At 49.3% G+C, this 21,817-nt stretch overlaps 1 protein-coding gene across 17 annotated transcripts in view; it reads right to left on the reverse strand.

The window, feature by feature from the left end:
* LOC111840654 (casein kinase I) overlaps positions 1-21,817 on the reverse strand; it is a 40,826-nt gene that overhangs the window by 4,612 nt on the left and 14,397 nt on the right. For 6 of the 17 annotated variants that reach the window (XM_023805711.2, XM_023805700.2, XM_023805671.2 and 3 more), the window contains 11 exons: positions 17,500-17,540; positions 16,418-16,487; positions 9,077-9,228; positions 8,569-8,803; positions 7,700-7,785; positions 6,910-6,994; positions 6,529-6,677; positions 6,127-6,234; positions 4,232-4,345; positions 3,662-3,768; positions 1,556-1,579 (listed from right to left, as the gene is read on the reverse strand). In XM_023805711.2, the coding sequence (XP_023661479.1) occupies positions 1,556-1,579; positions 3,662-3,768; positions 4,232-4,345; positions 6,127-6,234; positions 6,529-6,677; positions 6,910-6,994; positions 7,700-7,785; positions 8,569-8,803; positions 9,077-9,228; positions 16,418-16,487; positions 17,500-17,540 (1,171 nt within the window). Of the gene's footprint in view, positions 1-1,555; positions 1,580-3,661; positions 3,769-4,171; positions 4,346-6,126; positions 6,235-6,528; positions 6,678-6,909; positions 6,995-7,699; positions 7,786-8,568; positions 8,804-9,076; positions 9,229-16,417; positions 16,488-17,499; positions 17,541-21,817 lie in introns of those variants that run through there. The other 11 variants (XM_072718029.1, XM_072718028.1, XM_023805730.2 and 8 more) reach the window with 11 other exon arrangements.

Consider the following 21,817-nt stretch of genomic DNA (forward strand, 5'->3'; position numbering starts at 1 on the left):
GTTCCTATCTCTTATGTTAAACAGGTCGGTGCCGACCCGGGTCTTAAATCAGCCATAAAATACCCTCAAAACAATTATCATCCAATTTGTTTCTTCCCTCTTGGTTACCTTGTTAGGCTTCCTTACCCATGAAAACATTGGTTTTAGTATTTTTGGTGTGGCTTTCTGGACATTTCTTTTGATAGCATACCTCTCGTTTTCAGTAAAAAAAAAAATAATGGTAAAATAAACCTCATGAGAATTATATAAATAAACTGAACTGGTCTTATCTTGCCTTACACGTACGGCATGCCTTGCCTAGTGAAATTTTTAAAAATTTATTTTGTTTAAATAGAGGTTCCTGACAAAGTCAAAAAGCTTTGATGCAGTACACAAATCGATGTGGTACTTTTATGCATTACAAACGGGTCGGTGCCGACCTGAACACGACAGCAAGGTTAACCAACAGTAGAGCTTCATGATGAGCAGAAGGGGACTGGATCATGCCAATGCAGGCAAACACACAAAGTAACAGGACACCTCAGCACAGCACAACAAGCAGTCTGTGCTGTGAGGACATCCAGATGACTTCAAAGAGGGAGGCGGGGCCGCGCGGCACAGGGGTATCACCCCCGTCTGGGAACGTTTTAAATTTCCAGTAAACAGAAATCAATAGCACATGTCAAAATAACCAAAACCTAAGAGTTAAAACAGGCAGGCAGTGGTATGGGCCTGACATGACGAACAGAAGAGCATGCAGTGGTGAGAGAACAGCACCAGACTGACACAGCAGGAAAAGACCTCTGAAGGTTTCTGAGACCATCAAGTGCGGCTGGGTGTATGGAATTCTCAGCGCGACCCTCAAGGAGGGACTGTACAAGTATCATGCCGTGGCTTGACTGGCCAAAAAGGTCACCTTACCCAGGTTTAAAGGTTTTGTTAACAAAAACACATTGGAGAGGTGTGAAGGCAGCATCTTTCAGGATCAGTGAGCACTCTACATTAACATGCTGGCATCCTCTCACTATCTGAGCAAACCTGCTGATTATTTTCATCAGTTTGGTTGTTTTAAAGTAAGAACAGTCAGTGTGATGTTCAGCTCCACACAGCAGTCACACAGCCCCTTATCCATATGGGCCAGACTGTTCCATTTCAGAGAAAGGAACTGCAAGGTTAGTCTCCAGTTCACGCCAGCTTTACCCTTGAAGCAAAACATCTCACTGCTGTTAAAAAAAGGTGATTAAAAAACTGGAACTATGATAGTTGCATGAGATGAAAGCGTCTGCTGTTAAAGGAGCAGCGATCAGACACTAAGTCGCCATATCAAAGCTGTGGGCATTGGCACCAACAAATTTAGCCTTGCGTTATGGAAAACGTGGGAGGGCAAGTATGAAAGGGATTAACTGTCATCTTTCAAAAGAAAATCTCTCCAGCCCTAAGGAGGAAAAGCGTGCCAGTCAGCTTAATTTCAAGCTGGAGATCTACTGTGAGTATTTTTAAAAACGTGTAATTCAGAGAGTCTAGTCTGGTCCACTCCCCTTACGTTTCAATGTGGACTGTAGAGAGAGAGACTCACCACAGGTTGAGCATTTTCACGCAGCTACAGAGAGTGTAAAGAGAAAAGACAGAGATTAATACACAGTGGTGAGGTGGAGGGTCAACCCTCATGCCAGGCAAGTTCATTGGGGGTAGGGGGTGGGGGGGTGTGTGAAGGACTGGTCCAGGGCACCGGTCAGGGGAAAACACAGCGGCAGCTGACATAATGCTGGGCAGAGCTAACTGCTAACTGAAGCAGATACTCATCGCCAACAGCGTATGGATAAAGGGGAAGCCAGCTGAAGGAGAGTGTACTGAGCTAGGCATCCTAACTAGGAGCTAAAGTATGAAGTATGGCAGCCTAGTGGAGACACACTGCCCAGAGGTGCCACTGACTGCAGCGGGTTCCCGTCCTCCCCTGATGACCAATCCCATGAGACTTTAGAAGTCATGTGACTGTACTTAAGACAGCTATGCAGGCTAGAGCACTGATACAGCTTTAACGTGTATAACTTGAAAGCTCAACTGACACTTGTCACTCGTAATTATTACAGGGCAAAAAACAACCCCTGACACACATCACATAAAACTACCTTACTGGCAGCCAAATCAGGAACGGTTACCTGCTGTTGCAGGAGATGAAAAGAGCAGAAACCTACAGCTATAATGTCTATTATGGGTTTAAAAATGAAAACAGGGACATTACTATACCCTGGATGAGTCCATCCAGATATTAAACAAGGGGATGAGGAATTCTCACACACACACGCCCACACATGCTCTTTCCGGGGGGCTGCAGTCAAACACACTGTATACACTCCATCACTGTATACACAATGCAATGGGCAGCATTCTGTCCAGCATTTAACAGTAATCCTTCATCTTTCAGTCAGGTGTTATTCTGAGCCATTCAGAGGAACAAGTGACTACAGAGTGCTTTCAATGTTCTCCTCTGTGCTGCAGTGTGACTCACTTTGACAGTGACAGTCACCTTCAGTCAGTATCAGAGCGGCTCCTTTAGTGTCATGATAAGGAAAGCACAGAGTCACGCACTGCACAGAGTCACCTCCAGTCAGTATCAGAGCGGCTCCTTTAGTGTCATGATAAGGAAAGCACAGAGGGACACACTGCACAGAGTCACCTTCAGTCAGTATCAGAGCGGCTCCTTTAGTGTCATGATAAGGAAAGCACAGAGTCACGCACTGCACAGAGTCACCTCCAGTCAGTATCAGAGCGGCTCCTTTAGTGTCATGATAAGGAAAGCACAGAGGGACACACTGCACAGAGTCACCTTCAGTCAGTATCAAAGCGGCTCCTTTAGTGTCATGATAAGGAAAGCACAGAGTCACGCACTGCACAGAGTCACCTCCAGTCAGTATCAGAGCGGCTCCTTTAGTGTCATGATAAGGAAAGCACAGAGTCACGCACTGCACAGAGTCACCTCCAGTCAGTGTCAGAGCGGCTCCTTTAGTGTCATGATAAGGAAAGCACAGAGTCACGCACTGCACAGAGTCACCTCCAGTCAGTATCAGAGCGGCTCCTTTAGTGTCATGATAAGGAAAGCACAGAGTCACGCACTGCACAGAGTCACCTCCAGTCAGTATCAAAGCGGCTCCTTTAGTGTCATGATAAGGAAAGCACAGAGGGACACACTGCACAGAGTCACCTTCAGTCAGTATCAAAGCGGCTCCTTTAGTGTCATGATAAGGAAAGCACAGAGTCACGCACTGCACAGAGTCACCTCCAGTCAGTATCAGAGCGGCTCCTTTAGTGTCATGATAAGGAAAGCACAGAGTCACGCACTGCACAGAGTCACCTCCAGTCAGTGTCAGAGCGGCTCCTTTAGTGTCATGATAAGGAAAGCACAGAGTCACGCACTGCACAGAGTCACCTCCAGTCAGTATCAGAGCGGCTCCTTTAGTGTCATGATAAGGAAAGCACAGAGTCACGCACTGCACAGAGTCACCTCCAGTCAGTGTCAGAGGGGCTCCTGTGGTGTCATAAGAAAACAGTCACCAGAAAAGGAGGAGCAAGAAAATGCAAGCAAGCACCTCACACAGACACACACGCGCACACACACACACACACACGGAAAGCGGGGAGGTGCAGAACGCCCTCAGGGTCATTCGGCGGGATTCTCACGCACTTGGCCTCGTCCACCACCTCCACCTCGGCCTGGGCCGCAATCGGGGCATTCGAGTGAGCTGCCAGCGGGTCATCGGCGTTCAGCTCCCCGTTGGTCGAGCTGACCACCTGAAAGACAGACAGACAGAGAAAGGAGATGCGCAGATCTGTCAGAATGCAGCGTTGCGGTGGGAGGGGAGTCAGGTGCATGAGAAGCCTCCCAGAGCCTCACACACAGGCCACGCTGTCTGCCTGTCGCACTACAGGCTACATATAACTCTGGCTGGTGTGTCCCTCTCTCCTGACGGACTGCAGGGGAACAAGCACAACCCAGAGGGGGCTGCTCTTTGGGAAGATGCCCTGGGACTGAACTGCATTTAAGGACATATGAAGCTTCTTCTATATCTAGTGAGCCTTCTACTCCATCTACATGAAAAAGCTTCCTCACCTCTTTTTTAACCTGAGGTCAAAATACAGGCTAGAGTATTAATATGGGGGTTGAGTGGACAAGGGAGCCTTTGCAGATACTTACAAAGATTGGCTGCGAGACAAACACAGATCACGTGAAGGGCAGCTGGAGATGGGGCTGTACCTGGACGGATCCCCCGTGCCTGTCCGCTGCTAGGTGGGAGGTCAGGTACGAGGAATTTGTCTGCCGATTGGGCTGGACCTCCCACGCTCCTCGGCGGTCAGAAGCTGCCGTCTGCTGGGGGTGGGGTGGGGGCGTGGCCGAGCGCGTGCGTGCCAGAGGGAGGCGGGGCCCGAGTGCACGGTAGCGGGTCAGGGGAGACATGCAGCGCCGCGCGGAAAGGAGGACGACACAAACAGAAAAGAAAGAGAGCCCAAGCAAAGCGAGGGAAACAGTTAGTGAGGGAGAGCAAACAATCCGTAAAATAAACCAATGAAAACGGGGCTGAAGGAAAAATAAAACAGCTTTATAACAAAGATGCAGAAACACACCTGAGCCATGCACAATACTGCAGGCAGCCGGACTCAAGAGTCACTGCTAAAGTATGGCGTCATATCAAGGCATCCTGGTCATACACCTCTAGCACTCCCGTATGTCCTAGTCCCCAGAGGACGGCCCCATCATATACCCCTAACGCCCCCATATATCCTGGCCCAGAGCACGTCCCTATCATACACCCCTAACGCCCCAGTACATCCTGGCCCAGAGTGCGTCCCTATCATACACCCCAAACGCCCCCATATATCCTGGCCCAGAGCACGTCCCTATCATACACCCCTAACGCCCCAGTACATCCTGGCCCAGAGTGCGTCCCTATCATACACCCCTAACGCCCCCGTCTGTCCAGGCCCAGGGCGCGTCCCTATCATACACCCCTAACGCCCCAGTATGTCCAGGCCCAGGGCGCGTCCCTATCATACACCCCTAACGCCCCAGTACGTCCAGGTCCAGGGCGCGTCCCTATCATACACCCCTAACGCCCCAGTACTTCCTGGCCCAGAGCGCGTCCCTATCATACACCCCTAACGCCCCAGTACTTCCTGGCCCAGAGCGCGTCCCTATCATACACCCCTAACGCCCCCGTCTGTCCAGGCCCAGGGCGCGTCCCTATCATACACCCCTAACGCCCCAGTATGTCCAGGCCCAGGGCGCGTCCCTATCATACACCCCTAACGCCCCAGTACTTCCTGGCCCAGAGCGTGTCCCTATCATACACCCCTAACGCCCCCGTCTGTCCAGGCCCAGGGCGCGTCCCTATCATACACCCCTAACGCCCCAGTATGTCCAGGCCCAGGGCGCGTCCCTATCATACACCCCTAACGCCCCAGTACTTCCTGGCCCAGAGCGCGTCCCTATCATACACCCCTAACGCCCCAGTACGTTCTGGCCCAGAGCGTGTCCCTATCATACACCCCTAATGCCCCCGTCTGTCCTGGCCCAGAGCACATCCAGTAATGGCTATGGGTGTCTGTCTGATTCTTCACCCTGTGGAAGTATAGCTGTGATGGAGATGCTCCTCCAAGCACACAAGGACAAGGGGGGGGCAAACCCAAAGGGCGCGGGACTGGAGGCAACAGCATCACCATCCTGAACCGCTTATCCAGAGAAGCCTTGCCTTTGACTGTCAAGGTGACGGGAAGCCATGCAGTTCTGTGGCTGTGTGCATGGAAGAGGCAGAACCACAGGCATTCTGGGTAGTGGTGGGGCAGTGCAGAATGCAGGGACTGCTACAGGGGCTAGCGGTCCTTAACTGCTCTGAGCGGCAAGGACAAAGATCCTCAAAGGAAGGAACTGGTGTTGCATACAACACGTTCCACAAGGCAGACTAGATGTATAATGTAACAAAAAAGCAATGAAACGGACCGATACACCGTCACCGGATTGGCTGAGGGTACGAACCTCAGGTCAGCGGCGACACGACTGCGGCGGATTTTCACAAAGGTCCATGTGAAATAAGTCCACATGTCCGGGCGGGGGGCATGTCTCTCCCACAGAGCCATGCTGGAGGGGGAGCTCACCTGGTTCCGCAGTGGTTGCTGCTGGGACGGCCGCTCCCTGTGCGCATGGCTCTCTCTGGTGATGGCGGACGCCCCAGAATCCACATGGACGGACCCCACTGGCGTGGGCTGGGGGGTGACGGGGAGCCACACAATGAAAATATAATGAGAAAGCAATACCTTCTTCAATAATAACATAAAATGCTTCAAGAAGCACAGGCTGGACACATTCATTCCTCTGCATTCATTCAGAAGCTGAGTGTGACTGTGTGATTCTGCAAGTTTGCGTGATTATTTGGACTGACTGGAGCTTAATCACAGACTCAGGCGTGACTGACAGCTCTGTGCCTCCCCGGCCCCCTCCTGCAGGGGCGGCTGATGGGTCCGACTGCCCGCCACATTTCGCCGTGCCTGGATACTCACAATCTGTCTGCCCACCCAGTCGTAGATGTAGTCGAAGGTGTATCCCTTCCGCTCAAACAGTTCGGTGAAAAGCTTCCTCAGGTACTCGTAGTCAGGCTTCTCGAAGAAATCCAGCCGCCTCACGTACTGCAGGTATGTCGCCATCTCCTCTGCGGAAGCCAGCAGATGCCAGATGAGCATCGACCCACAGAGTAGACGCTGCCTACCCCAGACGGCCCGCTGCAGCCAGCCCAGATAGAGCCGCCCACACCACCAGGATAAAAGCTGCGAGATCCACCACGAGGGGGACGGAAGTGAGCTCTGAGCCAGGCACGGGGTCAGGGATCATCTGCGAGATAACGGCCACACCGGGCGGGGAAGCTGACAGAGCGGTGACAGTACCAGGGAAGCTCTCACAGAGAACCTCGATGGGGGTGTTGCGCTTCGTGTCTCCAATCTTCTGGTATCGCTCCTTCAAGGTGTCTGCCTGCAGGGTGAGAGGGAACCCATGGAGGGATGAGACAGAGAGAGGGAGCCTGGGGAGGGGTGAGACGGCGAGGGGGTGAGACGGCGAGGAGGAAACCGGGAAGGGGTGAGATGGCAAGGGGGAAACCGGGAAGGGGCGAGACGGCGAGGGGGAAACCGGGAAGGGGCGAGACGGCGAGGGGGTTAGACAGCGAGCGGGAAACCGGGAAGGGGTGAGACGGCAAAGGGGAAACCGGGAAGGGGCGAGACGGCGAGGGGGAAACCGGGAAGGGGCGAGACGGCGAGGGGGAAACCGGGAAGGGGCGAGACGGCGAGGGGGAAACCGGGAAGGGGCGAGACGGCGAGGGGGAAACCGGGAAGGGGCGAGACGGCGAGGGGGAAACCGGGAAGGGGCGAGACGGCGAGGGGGAAACCGGGAAGGGGCGAGACGGCGAGGGGCGAGACGGCGAGGGGGAAACCGGGAAGGGGCGAGACGGCGAGGGGCGAGACGGCGAGGGGCGAGATGGCGAGGGGGAAACCGGGAAGGGGCGAGACGGCGAGGGGGAAACCGGGAAGGGGCGAGACGGCGAGGGGGTTAGACAGCGAGGGGGAAACCGAGAAGGGGTGAGACGGCGAGGGGGTTAGACAGCGAGGGGGAAACCGGGAAGGGGTGAGACGTCTCCACACAAATGTTGGAAGAGCAATCAGCCACCTGTGCACAACATACCTTGAGGCCCTGCCAAGGGAGACTGCCTCGGAGGAAGTACATGAACATGTGACCCAGAGCTTCCAGGTCGTCTCGCCGACTCTGCTCTGAAAGGTACAGCATTTGGGAGGTTCACCCACAATGCCAGTAACACGTTCACCTGGGATGTGACACTCTACTCCATGCCAGAATATTGTGATATAATTATTATTCATTACACAGCTATTTTAATTAAATTTAAATGGACCTGAATAACATAAAAGTGGCATACTGTTCATTCATTTGCACAGGAAAAGTGAAAAACTGACCTTAGAACTGAAATAAAGTTATTAAAAGAAATGTAAATATTTTCTATGACCTTATCTCACTTTCTGGTTTTGCATGTCTCATAAGCTCGCTCAAGTTGTTACACTAAAGCTACCAAAGTATGGGGGGAATATCACTCCTGGCTGATGACTGTGTTTGAGCCATACAGTACAACTTAACTACACATCACTTACTGAAAGCCAGTCTGAGTAACAAGCAATGATGGGTAGAGAATGACAACACAGGAATCCCATCCAAATACACATTGCAGCACTGATGACACACCCGGCTAAAGAGGCTACATGAACCTGAGGGTGCAGACAAGCAGCTACTAAGATCTCACTTAAGAACTTGGAGAACTGACCATGACGCCAGCAGCCATCTCCGGTCCATAATTCCAACAAGGATCCCACGTCACCAGTCCATCTGTACCGTCTCCCAGTAGAACCAGTTACAGAGATTTTTTTAAATGGACTTCAAAGAGACAACTACTACTGTATCTTGCCACTGGGCTGATGAAGGTGGTTTACAAATTGCTGGAGAACAGATGGATGCAGAGGGTGAGGGCACTGCGGCGAGTGTACCTTTGCCCAGGTGCGTGTTGATGGACATGTAGCGGGCTGTCCCGGTCAGGCTCTTGTGCTCCCGGTAGGGGATGTGTTTTTTGGTCTCGGGGTCGACATATTCCTTGGCCAGGCCGAAGTCAATGATGTGGATGATGTGTTCCTTCTTGTTTCCCTGCCGGCCGATGAGGAAGTTCTCTGGCTTCACGTCCCTGTAGATGAGGTTCTTGGAGTGCACATACTCCATCCGGGAGATCTGACAGGGCGGGCAGGAGGCCAGCAGGGAAGAACCGTGATGTGTGCATCGTCACGAACATACATGACCATCAGCTGCCACAACTGGTCTACATGTTTTGAAGTCTTTACTTTTCATATATTTATATAATATTTATATTATTAATAGCCCAAAGGAGGGGCCAATTTACGCAGTCAGAAGGAGATTAGCATTTTAGGAGGATGGTCAACATTAAGCCTGATGTTGAGGAAGAGAAAAAACGTGAACGGAGCAGGACTGTGGGCAAGCACCAACCAGCTGGATGGCGATCATCAGGACGGTCTTGAGAGAGAAAGTTCTGTCACACAGGTCGAAGAGGTCCTCCAAACTGGGCCCCAGCAGTTCCAGCACCATGGCGTTGTACTTCCCACACGGACCGAAGTAGAATACCTGGGGCAGGCCCTCTGCTGGTGGGCAAAGGGAGAGCAATTCAGCGAGCCGGGCCAAAAGGCAACTGTAAACATTGGAGGCACAACGTGGTGCGGACAGCCCTAAGCCTTTCCTGGGAGGCGGGTCAAGCCACCTCTGATGTGCCCTTCATATGTGCTCATCCTGCTGGCAGAGGCTGCAGAGGAACTACACTGTAATTTATTTTGGTTCATCACAGACTGCCAGAATCTCTGTGGCAAATGTAAAACTGCATTACAGTATTCATGGAAATAACAGTAAACTGACACCCAGAAGCATTTAATGCAAAACTGATAGAAAATCATACTAGATACCAGGGTACTGATCAGCATGCAGGGTGTGCAAGCAAATTAAAATATAAATAGCTTGCTATCATGCTGCTAAAAATTAGAAATGTTCCAAATTCATTTTGCCATTTTTAACAGGCCCGTAGTTGGCTTTTTGCTGCCACTAGGTGGCAGTGCTTGTACTGCATAAAAGGAGAGAAGCAAGGAAAAAAAGAGTGCAGACTTTGAAGGCTCCACTCTAAGCAGAAACTTTAAACACCAAAATAATTCATTTAAGTATATAGAGAAAAACAGAAGCAACCAGTCAGTTACAGTCCATCAAACTCCAGTACAGGGATCACATGGCGAAAGGCTGCCTTCCTCAGAGTTTGAGCACAAAAGGCTTGGAGATGGACACACATACCGACACAACACTCAGAGACAGTCACTATCAGAAATCACACAATAGTGCGTTTTCTCCCATCAATAAAGACATTACAGAGCAAAGTGCAGTAAGACAGGCAGAACACTATAAAAAACAAGCCAAGCCAGCTACAGCGGCCTGCTCCTTCCAACGCATCTAAACAGGCGGCAGAGAATGACACGAAATAAGGAGAAAGGTGGCCGCAGATGGCCGGCAGTGCCGTCACTCCCAGCTTCTGTGCACCCACTAGACGCCATCTGCTAGTGAGCGCACTCCAACCGGGTAGACAGAGGGCGCGGGGGGGGGGGGTTGGGGAGGAGCAGGGTGCTGTACTCAGGTGGGGGGGTCGGGGGGGAGCAGGGCGCTGTACTCAGGTGGGGGGGTCGGGGGGGAGCAGGGTGCTGTACTCAGGTGGGGGGGTCGGGGGGGAGCAGGGTGCTGTACTCAGGTGGGGGGGTCGGGGGGGAGCAGGGTGCTGTACTCAGGTGGGGGGGTCGGGGGGGAGCAGGGTGCTGTACTCAGGTGGGGGGGTCGGGGGGGAGCAGGGCGCTGTACTCAGGTGGGGGGGTCGGGGGGGAGCAGGGTGCTGTACTCAGGTGGGGGGGTCGGGGGGGAGCAGGGCGCTGTACTCAGGTGGGTGGGGGGGGTCAGGACGCTGTATTCGGGTGGGGGGGGTCAGGACGCTGTACATATCATTGCTTTGGCCCTCATGTGCTCACAGCACAGACAGCCACTAACAAGCACCTACAAGCCTTTTCCTTTCACTGCCATCTAACTGAAAAATTCATGTGTATAACTACACCCAGTTTCATTATGTAAAGGAGAGAGAGATGACAGTTCCTATAAAACTGGGTTCCTTTCTAGCTCTACTTGCCTGACAGGACAGCAAAGTGTAATATCATTAGCAGGATTTAATAACAGAAGAGCAACTAAATTAACAGACTCACCCAGATGAAAAACAGGACTGACCTGTCTATGGGTGACCAGTGCGGCCATCAAGACCCCTTTTGAATAGCTTATAAATAAAGGATTAATTGCAAACTGAATGCAGATGCTGGCAAATCTCTCACAGTTAAAAGTAAAAAGGGAATTCTCCTGTACTGTCAAAAAGTATTTATTTCAAAATATTAAAAAAGTGGCTCTCTGCATAAGTGCACCACCTACAGGGCTTCATAAGGTACTGCATATCGCTGCTGTCGGGACTGTATGCAGATATGCTGATGTCATGCTGACATGCATGTCCCCCTAGGCAGGTGACATCGGCCGGCCCAGCTGCATCACACCAGCAGAGCTGGGGGCAGGAGCTACGCCAAGAAGGTGAGCGAAGCAAGAGCAGCTTCCGTCAGGCCGCTTGGGAGGGTGCACCTGGCGCTGCACCGGAACCTTCCACGGAAATGAGACGCAAAACCTGCTGTGCAGGAGGGGAGGCTGTCCTGCCAGCACCTCCTTAGTTCGCTTTTAGATGGGGGAGGGAGGTTACAGTACAGACAGCTTCTACCTGTCTGTGTACCTCGGGCACAGATTACACATCACTGCCCAGGAAGACTGGGATCTGATAGAGGGCTTACGCTGCTGCCAAGCTAACTACGTCTCTGTGCCATGACCACAGATTACACATCACTGCTCGGGAAGACCGGGATCTGACAGAGGGCTCACACCGCCACCGTGCTGCCTGTGTCTCTGTGCCTCGGCCACAGGTTACACATCACTGCTCGGGAAGACCGGGATCTGACAGAGGGCTCACACCGCCACCGTGCTGCCTGTGTCTCTGTGCCTCGGCCACAGATTACACATCACTGCTCGGGAAGACCGGGATCTGACAGAGGGCTCACACCGCCACCGTGCTGCCTGTGTCTCTGTGCCTCGGCCACAGGTTACACATCACTGCTCGGGAAGACCGGGATCTGACAGAGGGCTCACACCGCCACCGTGCTGCCTGTGTCTCTGTGCCTCGGCCACAGGTTACACATCACTGCTCGGGAAGACCGGGATCTGACAGAGGGCTCACACCGCCACCGTGCCGACTGCATCTCTGTGACTTGGCCACAGATTACACATCACTACCTAGGAGGCCCAGGGTTCAACAGAAGGCTAACTCCATCATCATACACATCATACAGATTACACATCACGGCTCGGGAAGGCCGGGATCCGGCTCACGCCGCCCCATGTCATGTCAAAGCGCTTCAGAACACACGGTCTGATGACGCGATTCATTCCTTCATCCATAACAATTCTAAGATAATATTATTGCATGAAAATGGTAACGCTGACTCAAATACATGCATTGCTGAACTGCAAGGATTTCAAAACTATCCAACAAAGATCAGCCACCTTCTGTTTGCAGGGGCTGCACCGGGTTGACCAGTTTGTGGGCCGCAGAGTAGGCGAGCTGTCAGCCTACACGTCACGGGCCTCAGGGGGTGGCAGGCTATCCAGCTGCCCCTCTCTCTGTCTTCAGACTGGGGGCCTGAGTGAGTGTGCTGGGGGGGGTACCTACTCTACTCAGCCATATAGCTCCACTTGGGATGCGCTGGCACCCCCAGGAGGGGTTTTCCCAGACGCCTACACTGTCGGCAGGAATCAGGGACACAGCGGCCCGAGGGCTTTGGAGCCTGTTTGGCTGCTTTGCTGCATTACTGAGTTCAGGGCGCGGCCCTGTCTGCCTCCAGAGGCAAGCCCAGGCATGTCTGTGGGAAGCCACAACAGAGGGGTTCTGAGGGAAAGCCGAATTAGACATTGTTCATGAGCGATGATCGCTAAGGCAGAAACAGCTGAGAGGAGATTAAAAGACGGCGGGCGAGATGCTCAGTTCTCCCGGGTCCTGGGACTCGCCTCATAGGTTAGCGGCAAACCAGACTAATCTACGGGCACCAAAACAGCAGGCTGTGGCAAGAGTGGCGAGTAGATACCAGGCTCATGATGGCGATCACCACGAGGAGCTGGAGTCTGGCATTAAAGAAACATGACTGCGTGGGGCCAAGTTCTGTGAGAGAGGGAGAGAATCTCCCAGAAGCACAAACTGCAAGCTTGGACAGGCTTCTCTCACTACACACACACATACGTACGCAGACGGAGCTCCCATGCAGTCAGCCTGTTACACTTCCACTAGCTATACCATCTGCCCATCTATCTATTTATGAGTAACTCCATTAAATGGATGGTCAGATCAGGTGAAGTTCTGGGGCCACTTTGACACTATGAGGGTGTCACTTCCTGCTCAGGAAGCACTCAGGGGCATTATGTCAAACAGCCTACTGGGGGGGGGGGACTCTCCTCAAATTACGCTGATGTACCTGCAGACACACAGGGACGGGGAAGGCAGGAGGAACACCATGCAGTGTGAAATCCAGAGCATGAGAGTGGGTTCACAGTGACATCAGCCTCATAGAGGGGAGGGACAGGCACTGCAGGGACAGGCACTGGAGGGACAGGCACTGGAGGGACAGGCACTGCAGGGACAGGCACTATTTTTATGGGAAACTCCATGCAGAGGCTCCTGGGTGGATCCAGTCACAAAAGGCAGCTGGTGTGGCCATTCGGTAATGATGCAGAGGCGCAAATTTCACACACGAGAACAATGGAGTCAGACTTTGCAACTTCAGTGAAATTCACTACCAGGTACATTACTGAGCTCAACAGTAAGATGCACAACAGGAAAACCAGTTTTGATGTTCATCGTGCACTAAAAGTTAAATGAAACATTTGACACATCAACGTCAAGCATGCGATTCCAGTAAGTCTGGCTGCTGCTTTTCCCGAGATGAGGCTAAGATGAACACCGGGCTTCCTGCTGAGTCACACCCTGATGTGAGAGGGCCCCCTCCACCAGTGTGCCACCGCAGTGCTGCAATCTGACCCCATGCAGACGGCCATCCAGGAAACGCCCCCAGCACTGTCTTGGCTTCTGAGTGGTCGGGATCCCACACCACAGTGATCAGCTGTGCAGGAACAGGTCACACTGCCTGAGCCTCGGGACGGAGGCGGCCATATTGCACACAGCACTGCCTTGGCTGCAAATAATTCATCAGTTTCCACTGCGATGGAAGGATGCAGGCGTGTTTCCCCTTCACCCAATTCAACCATCACCTGCAGCGAACCAGTCTTACAGTCAAAACAAAAGCTGACATTTACTGTACACTCTGAAGCAGAGAAGTACTTCACTGAAGGGTACAACTTTTGTAATTTATATGGTTTATATGGTTTACGCAAGATATTTGCAGACATTTATAAGATGTATGTTAAGCAATGACATGTGCTGCTAAGGATCACAGAAGTGCATTTGTTGGTTTAATACACTGACTTTTATTTTGAAATGAGGAGGAAGTGATGTAATTTGCTGTAGCGCATTTTTTTTTTTTTGCTTAATCATCCCCCTCATGATGTAAAATGCATTGTCAGTAAAAAACTTGCATGGTCAATATAAGACATTTCCACTATAGCAACAACAACAGCTGGGACCATCAAAACCAGGGGAATATGGTCACGAGCCCATGTGCTTCACCATTAGGGAAGAGACATTTGTAAGAGCTGGACAGCTAATGACCTGTCCTCAAGAGGCAGACAGATAACTGAGGAATTTCAGGAAGAGTCACATTCAGCCATGACGACTGGCCACAGCACCATCCCCAAGCCAATAACACGCCTTCTCACTTACCCAGTTCATGAACGTCTTTTTACATTGAGGACAGAAAAATTAAACTTATCACTCAAAGCTTTGAAGAGAACGGTGTTAGAATCCTTGACAGGAGGAGAAAAGTAATTTCATATCAAATCCCTCTCGGATTCCCCCAAAAAAAATTCAGAGGTGCTCCTATACCAATCTCTAACAGTTTTGAAAGTGCAGCCCTTTGAAATTTAAATTAATTTTATGCATCTTACCGAATAAGCCTTTCGGTCCAACTTCCTTTGATATACAGCTTTGAAACTTTTGAACAGGGCTAACTTTTTCTGTAGAATTCAGAAATGTTTATGTACGTATCCTCCTTCAAGGCTCTGTGGCTCAGTGGGCTAAGCCTGTGTGCCTGTAATCAGAAGGTTGCTGGTTCAAGCCCAGCCTCAGCACATCTGTGGCTCCTTGAGCAAGGCCCTTAATCCAACTCACTGGGAGCCGTAACAGGTGGCTGCCCTTCACGGACAGCTTACTATACATAGAGCCAGTTGAGGTAGGCGTAAGGATGTTTTATTGATCCCCAGGGGGATCAATAAAACGGCAGAACGGCCTTTGGAGATTCTCACCCAAACGGTACTCTAAATAAAGCACTCAGTTTTTCCTGTCATTTAGGACATATTACGGCACATGTATACAGTAACTATACTTATTACTATTATAAAAGATCCAGAATAATGTTTTGAAACATGCTTGATTTTCAGAATTGCTTATATTCATGTTCTCATTTGACCATTTGCAGGCAGTTAAACATCATTTTCATATTTTTACCATGTATTCTTAAACATCTGAAGATTATCTGTCAGAAATGTGGTGCTGCTGCTGAGTTTCTATCTGGAGTAATGATTTCTGAGCTTCCATCTGGACTAATGATTTCTGAGCTTTCATCTGGAGTAATGATTTCTTTAAACAATGAGCTGTCTTGCTAAAGTTTACTGACTGGTAAAGAAAGTCGACGGAGAGCCGGGGGGGCGGTATCAATCAGTGAGCCAGATTTGATATGTTTAGCCATTTCCATTTTTGCTGAAGCGAACAGAACGCATGTCGGGGCTTGTGGGAAAAAAGGCATAACTTTAGAATATACAGTTTAATTCTGGAAATAAACCAACTCCTCCCACAAAGCCGTCACTGAGACTGGGAAGCCTCGCTCTAGGAAGGTCAGTTGTTAATCAGCCGTCACCACAGCCTTTGTTTGAGCAGCAGAACTTTCCTCTGAGAAACTCTTGCTCCAAACACCGAAAACTGCTCCAGTAAGAGAGTCCCAGAGCAACATGTCATCTGCTTTTTGTTTAATTACTGAACCACAGCACTCAATACGATCTCCACCAGCCCAGAATGGGATACTCAGCCAGATATTCTGATTATGAATTCTTTGTGTTCTCTGTCTAATACAAGTTCTGCAGCATTCACATTGTAGTACATCTCCAGAGGCCCATCCCAGCAGGATAAAGGGCACACGCATGCATGCACACACATGCAAACAACTTAATTTACAGAAACCTCCCTCACAACTTTCAGCATCACAGGAAAGCAGCCAAGAGCATCAGCTGATGATAGATAACTTTCTGCTAGTTGTACGCCATGATGGGCCGTCTGGCAACTCAGAGCCTGGACTTTAAAGATGATCCGTTCTTTTAAAGTCAAGCATGACATTACAACTAAACATTTTTTACTGAAGAAGCTTATATTTCAGTTCCCAACTGTTTTGAATGAGATCAGAATATTACAACATAACATGCACAGAAGAGATCTGCTCTGGATTGTTCTAGAAGCAGATGGAGTAGCTGGTCTGCTCTGGTGGGGACAGGGGCACATCGAGAGGCTCTTACCTGTACTCCCCAACATTTTGTAGAAGCGATACTCTAAATGCAGCTGAGGGGCCCGTGACTTAATTGGTTCCTGGAAGAGAAATTAAAGCAGGATTACTGCAAGTTTCATTCACAGCCACCCACACACAGGGCTAGAAAACCAATAAGTGGCAGAAGCAGGTAACGACCAGCCCATCCTCTACAGCTTCACAATGGACGACAATGGGCTGACCGCCACATCTGCCCGGCATAAAGCTCGCCGGAGAGCCACGGGCCGGTCACCGCGCCTGGCCACTGCTCCCACCTGCCTCACCGCCCACTCGCCCGCCTTTTTAGACCATGTTTTAAACCATGTCAGATTCCTTATTTAAGACCAGCCATCCAAAAAATAGAATTAAAAAGCATCAACAAAAACAGGAGTCCTAATGAATCCATAAACAGGAGTAAAAAGGATTTAAAGCTGGTTACGGATACAGCTAGTTACTGTAGAAATGCTGTAAACCCTGCAGTACTTAAAACGATAGTGTGCTGCCAGTAACTGCCTGATTTAATCCAATGGTACTGTGGTAAACTCAACGGGAAGTGGGCTAAATGAGTGACTGGTGGTGCTTAGTAATTCTAACCCAGAGAGGGATGCGAGCCCCATTTTGTCCATCACTAGGCAGCTGTAGGATGCCCATAAAAGCCACATCGTCAGTATGGCAGTGAGCAGATGGGCCAGGAGTGAAGCAAGGCCACGTTCGGGTACCTTCAGCGATCGCCGGCCAGCCCCACCCCATTTGTGACGCACAAGCAGTGTGTCGCACATGCATGTGACATTTCACAGCATAACTGTGACGCCATGTATTCAAACAGGGTAAATAATTTTAGTATTTTAAAAGCAATGCACAAGGAGCATACTACACAGTAAGCACAGCTCATACTTCAAATACTACTTGGGAAGGGACTGTAATTGCAACTGGGGTATGAAAATCATCCGAAGCTACAAAACATATCACACTAGATATTGAAAGGGACTTTAAAACAAACAGCCACAAACCAAACACCACAACACCACATAATTCAATCTCTCAAAAGACAACAGAGCAAGTTGGAATATTTACCAGTTTAATGGCTACATATTCATTGGTGTAGAGATTTTTACCTGTAACAAAACAGAGGAAATCCGTGTTAATGGCTTAAGTTCATTCAATTCACTCCAATTGTTAGCAATAGGAAAGGTTACATGATTAAACTGATGCATGATGCTTAAAATGTATGAGGTATCAGAATGTCTGAGTCAGTTATGACAGACAATGCAGACACCTTGCTAAGAGGCAGACGGCCAGCCCAACATATGCCATAAGCATTTATCAGTGCAGGGCGGCTGAGCTGGGAGCTTTTCAACAAAACAAATTTAGAGCAAATTTAAACAGCAGTAGAGATACAGTGGTACCTCGGTTCTCGAACTCACCAGAACTCGAATTTCTTGAAAGTCGAACAACCCAGTTTGACCTAGAACTCGATCTGTATATCAGAAGTCGAACCGTGAACGCTGACCTAATATAAATTGTACGCGCCAGGAAATGAGTCATACTACAATGCAATTCTTACTTGAATGATTTCTTCACAGACTGGACGATTAACCAAATAAAGCAGTGCAACATTACAATAACTAACAATAAATAAACCACTAACTTATGTGTACTATTAGAGCATTTATGTCATTTATTAAAACTTTATTTTATCAAGTAAATTAACTGAAAACCAGTTCTCACTGCTTTACGTGATATTCGGGAGAAATAGCAGATTACGCATCGGAACTGCCTGGGATACAAACGTCATACGTGTAACTAAACTCTTCAGCCAATAAGGGCAAAGGTGTGTCGTCACGGAGGCGGTTCCAGTTTGTGTAGCCGGGTGAGAGGTCGCAATGCATCTAACCGTAATGCATTGCGTCAGGATCAGAATGCTTTGCTTTAAGCCAGCGCTGTAAGCAAGTCGAAAGCACACAATGACCGGACTGGGGAAACAAACTGAAACACGGACTTAATACAGAGGACTAATGACAACAACCAGAAACAGCTGATATGGGGATCCCACATGAGGTTAACGAGGGGGCGTGGCACACGGAAAGAGTGGACGATCGGGGCAGGACAGGGGTAATGTTGGGATAATATCTTTATCATTTTGGAAGCTATTAAGAAAGAAAATGCTCTTCTTGTTTTATCCTGTTCATTTTGTGTTTAAATGCTTTATAAAAAAAAATAAAAAAAACATTTAGGTGTAATTTTGGGGGGCCGGGAACCAATTAATTGGTTTTCCATTATTTCTTATGGGAAAAATTTGATCAGAACTCGAACTTTTTAGGATTCGATCCGGAGTCCGGAACAGATTAAGTTCGAGAACCGAGGTACCACTGTAAATAAAACCTGAGCTGACAAGGACTGGTATTTTGCATGAATTTCAGTTATTTGTGAGGTATATATGCAGCTAGAGATCCATTAGAATGGGTTTTACTTAAAGAAATGTAAAAAAAAAATTAAAAAATCAGTAAAAGTAAACAGAACAGACAATCATTTCATGCCAAGCTTGTGGACAAACAAAACCAGTCACTAAAGTTGCTGATCCACCTGCTCTGTTCTTGGATTTGCACAGTATTACCTACCTGCCTTTGGCCATATCCACAGATAGAGCAGCAGAAGATGGATTCTGACCACAGGGCTATTAGCAAGCTAAGCAGTCAATGCTATTACTCCAGCATCACAAGTAACAGAGTGATAGGGATAAGAAACATTTTTTCTCCAATATTTTTTCCTGTTCCTCAATAAACAAAAATACTGTTAACATGTGAAACAACCCTCATTACTGTGAGAATCTTCATTGAAGGATGAATTAATTTCCTCACTGCTGTCCAGAAATGATTGAACTTGTTACAGAGCTTCTTCGGTGGAGAAATGAAAGCGTGCAATTGTGAAAACAGCAAATACAAACTGCTAGATTTTTATGTCATTTTATGTCATTCTCGGTCGTTGTTTCCACACGGTTTATCCCGGCTTATCTCTGGCTTGAATTAACTCGTTGGCATATCAATAGCTGCTCGCATTTGGGGGGGTGTCCACAGGGACAAAATGAAGAAACGTGTAAGCTGATTGTTTTAATAATGTCATATAAAAACGGACATTTGTGTTCCTTGAGAGCACATTTGAAAGAAGGCACATTAAGGGTTGTAATGATATTTTTATTAAGTCTGTCTGACATAAACAAGCGAAGTTATTTAGGTTGTTCTTACATTTTGTAAGTTAAGGTGCTGGGGATACCTGGACTTTGGCCAAAACAGCACTGATTTAGGACGAGTAATGTCAGCAGTCCTGGAACTTAAGAATAGATTCGACGTGCGTCAGTTGTCCTTTTCTTTAGTAAAGTGAAACTACACTTTTGACCGTTCACTATCTTTCACAGCGTTGTCACCCATGCTAGCTTGCTGGGCGTTGATGCATGATGCATCACCCTAAAACAGGTCTGGCAGATATGTAATGTTTAGGAACCGATAAGCAGAACTGAAATTCAAACAAAAAAAAATAAAATAAAATTGAGTACCAGGTACTGGGTATTTTCATATCGGTTCTACTTTCAGTTCCCAACCCCATGCACCACTGCTACTTAAGTACTGAATAAAAATACTGTCACACAGAATGACATTTTCACCGTGGACAACAAATCAATATCATAGTATGATATTTCCGGAACCAACTACTTGTTCCACATGTTTGTCGAGTTTGGGTTATACATAGCTACCGATTTGTTTTCTCTGTATTTTTGAGAAATATTTCAACCAGAGCTGTAATGGAAAACCGTAATATGCCACCATCAGGTAGGTGTTCGCTAGGTAGTTTGCTGGCTTTGGTTTAGGGGTGCAAGAGATCATGAAATTCAGCTTCTATCGTGGTATGAGAGAAAAAAAAAAACGAAACTTTGCTTTCCATTTATTACTCAAAGAAGAAAACTCAAAGCAAGGAACTTTTAACATGCCCCATTAATGTGAACACGCAACTGCTTTGTCTGTATCTTTTCACTCCAACTCTGTATGGGATGGAACTCCATAGAGGACATACATCATTGTCGGTTTCTGTCATGTCAAAATCACAACTTATTTTTCTCTTCATCACAAAAGTTGCTTTCCCAAGATCACAAAATAAATTCTCGAAAGAACAAATTAGATACGTGAACAGCATTTGTCATGAGGAGGAGGGAAGTAGATTCCACTAGAAATGCCATGACTGATGCTATTTAGTCCGTGCAATTTGTTTGACACTGGGTAAGGAGTTTTACAGAGAGCACGGTCTGCTAGGGGGGGGGGCATAGAACAGCCAGAGACACTGGGTAAGGAGTGTTAGCGAGAGCACGGTCTGCTAGGGGGGGGGGCATAGAACAGCCAGAGACACTGGGTAAGGAGTTTTACAGAGAGCACGGTCTGCTAGGGGGGGGGCATAGAACAGCCAGAGACACTGGGTAAGGAGTTTTACAGAGAGCACGGTCTGCTAGGGGGGGGGGCATAGAACAGCCAGAGACACTGGGTAAGGAGTGCTAGTGAGAGCACGGTCTGCTAGGGGGCGGGGGCATAGAACAGCCAGAGACACTGGGTAAGGAGTGTTAGCGAGAGCACGTTCTGCTAGGGGGCGGGGGCATAGAACAGCCAGAGACACTGGGTAAGGAGTTTTACAGAGAGCACGGTCTGCTAGGGGGCGGGGGCATAGAACAGCCAGAGACACTGGGTAAGGAGTGTTAGCGAGAGCACGTTCTGCGAGGGGGGGCATAGAACAGCCAGAGACACTGGGTAAGGAGTGCTAGTGAGAGCACGTTCTGCGAGGGGGGGCATAGAACAGCCAGAGACACTGGGTAAGGAGTGCTAGTGAGAGCACGTTCTGCGAGGGGGGGCATAGAACAGCCAGAGACACTGGGTAAGGAGTGTTAGCGAGAGCACGTTCTGCGAGGGGGGGCATAGAACAGCCAGAGACACTGGGTAAGGAGTGTTAGGGAGAGCACGTTCTGCGAGGGGGGGCATAGAACAGCCAGAGACACTGGGTAAGGAGTGTTAGCGAGAGCACGTTCTGCGAGGGGGGGCATAGAACAGCCAGAGACACTGGGTAAGGAGTGCTAGTGAGAGCACATTCTGCGAGGGGGGGCATAGAACAGCCACAGACACTGGGTAAGGAGTGCTAGTGAGAGCACGTTCTGCGAGGGGGGGCATAGAACAGCCAGAGACACTGGGTAAGGAGTGCTAGTGAGAGCACGTTCTGCGAGGGGGGGCATAGAACAGCCAGAGACACTGGGTAAGGAGTGCTAGTGAGAGCACGTTCTGCGAGGGGGGGCATAGAACAGCCAGAGACACTGGGTAAGGAGTGCTAGTGAGAGCACGTTCTGCGAGGGGGGGCATAGAAC

The sequence above is a fragment of the Paramormyrops kingsleyae genome, chromosome 11, assembly GCF_048594095.1.
Source record: "Paramormyrops kingsleyae isolate MSU_618 chromosome 11, PKINGS_0.4, whole genome shotgun sequence".
In the NCBI taxonomy this organism is placed as follows: Eukaryota; Metazoa; Chordata; class Actinopteri; order Osteoglossiformes; family Mormyridae; genus Paramormyrops; species Paramormyrops kingsleyae.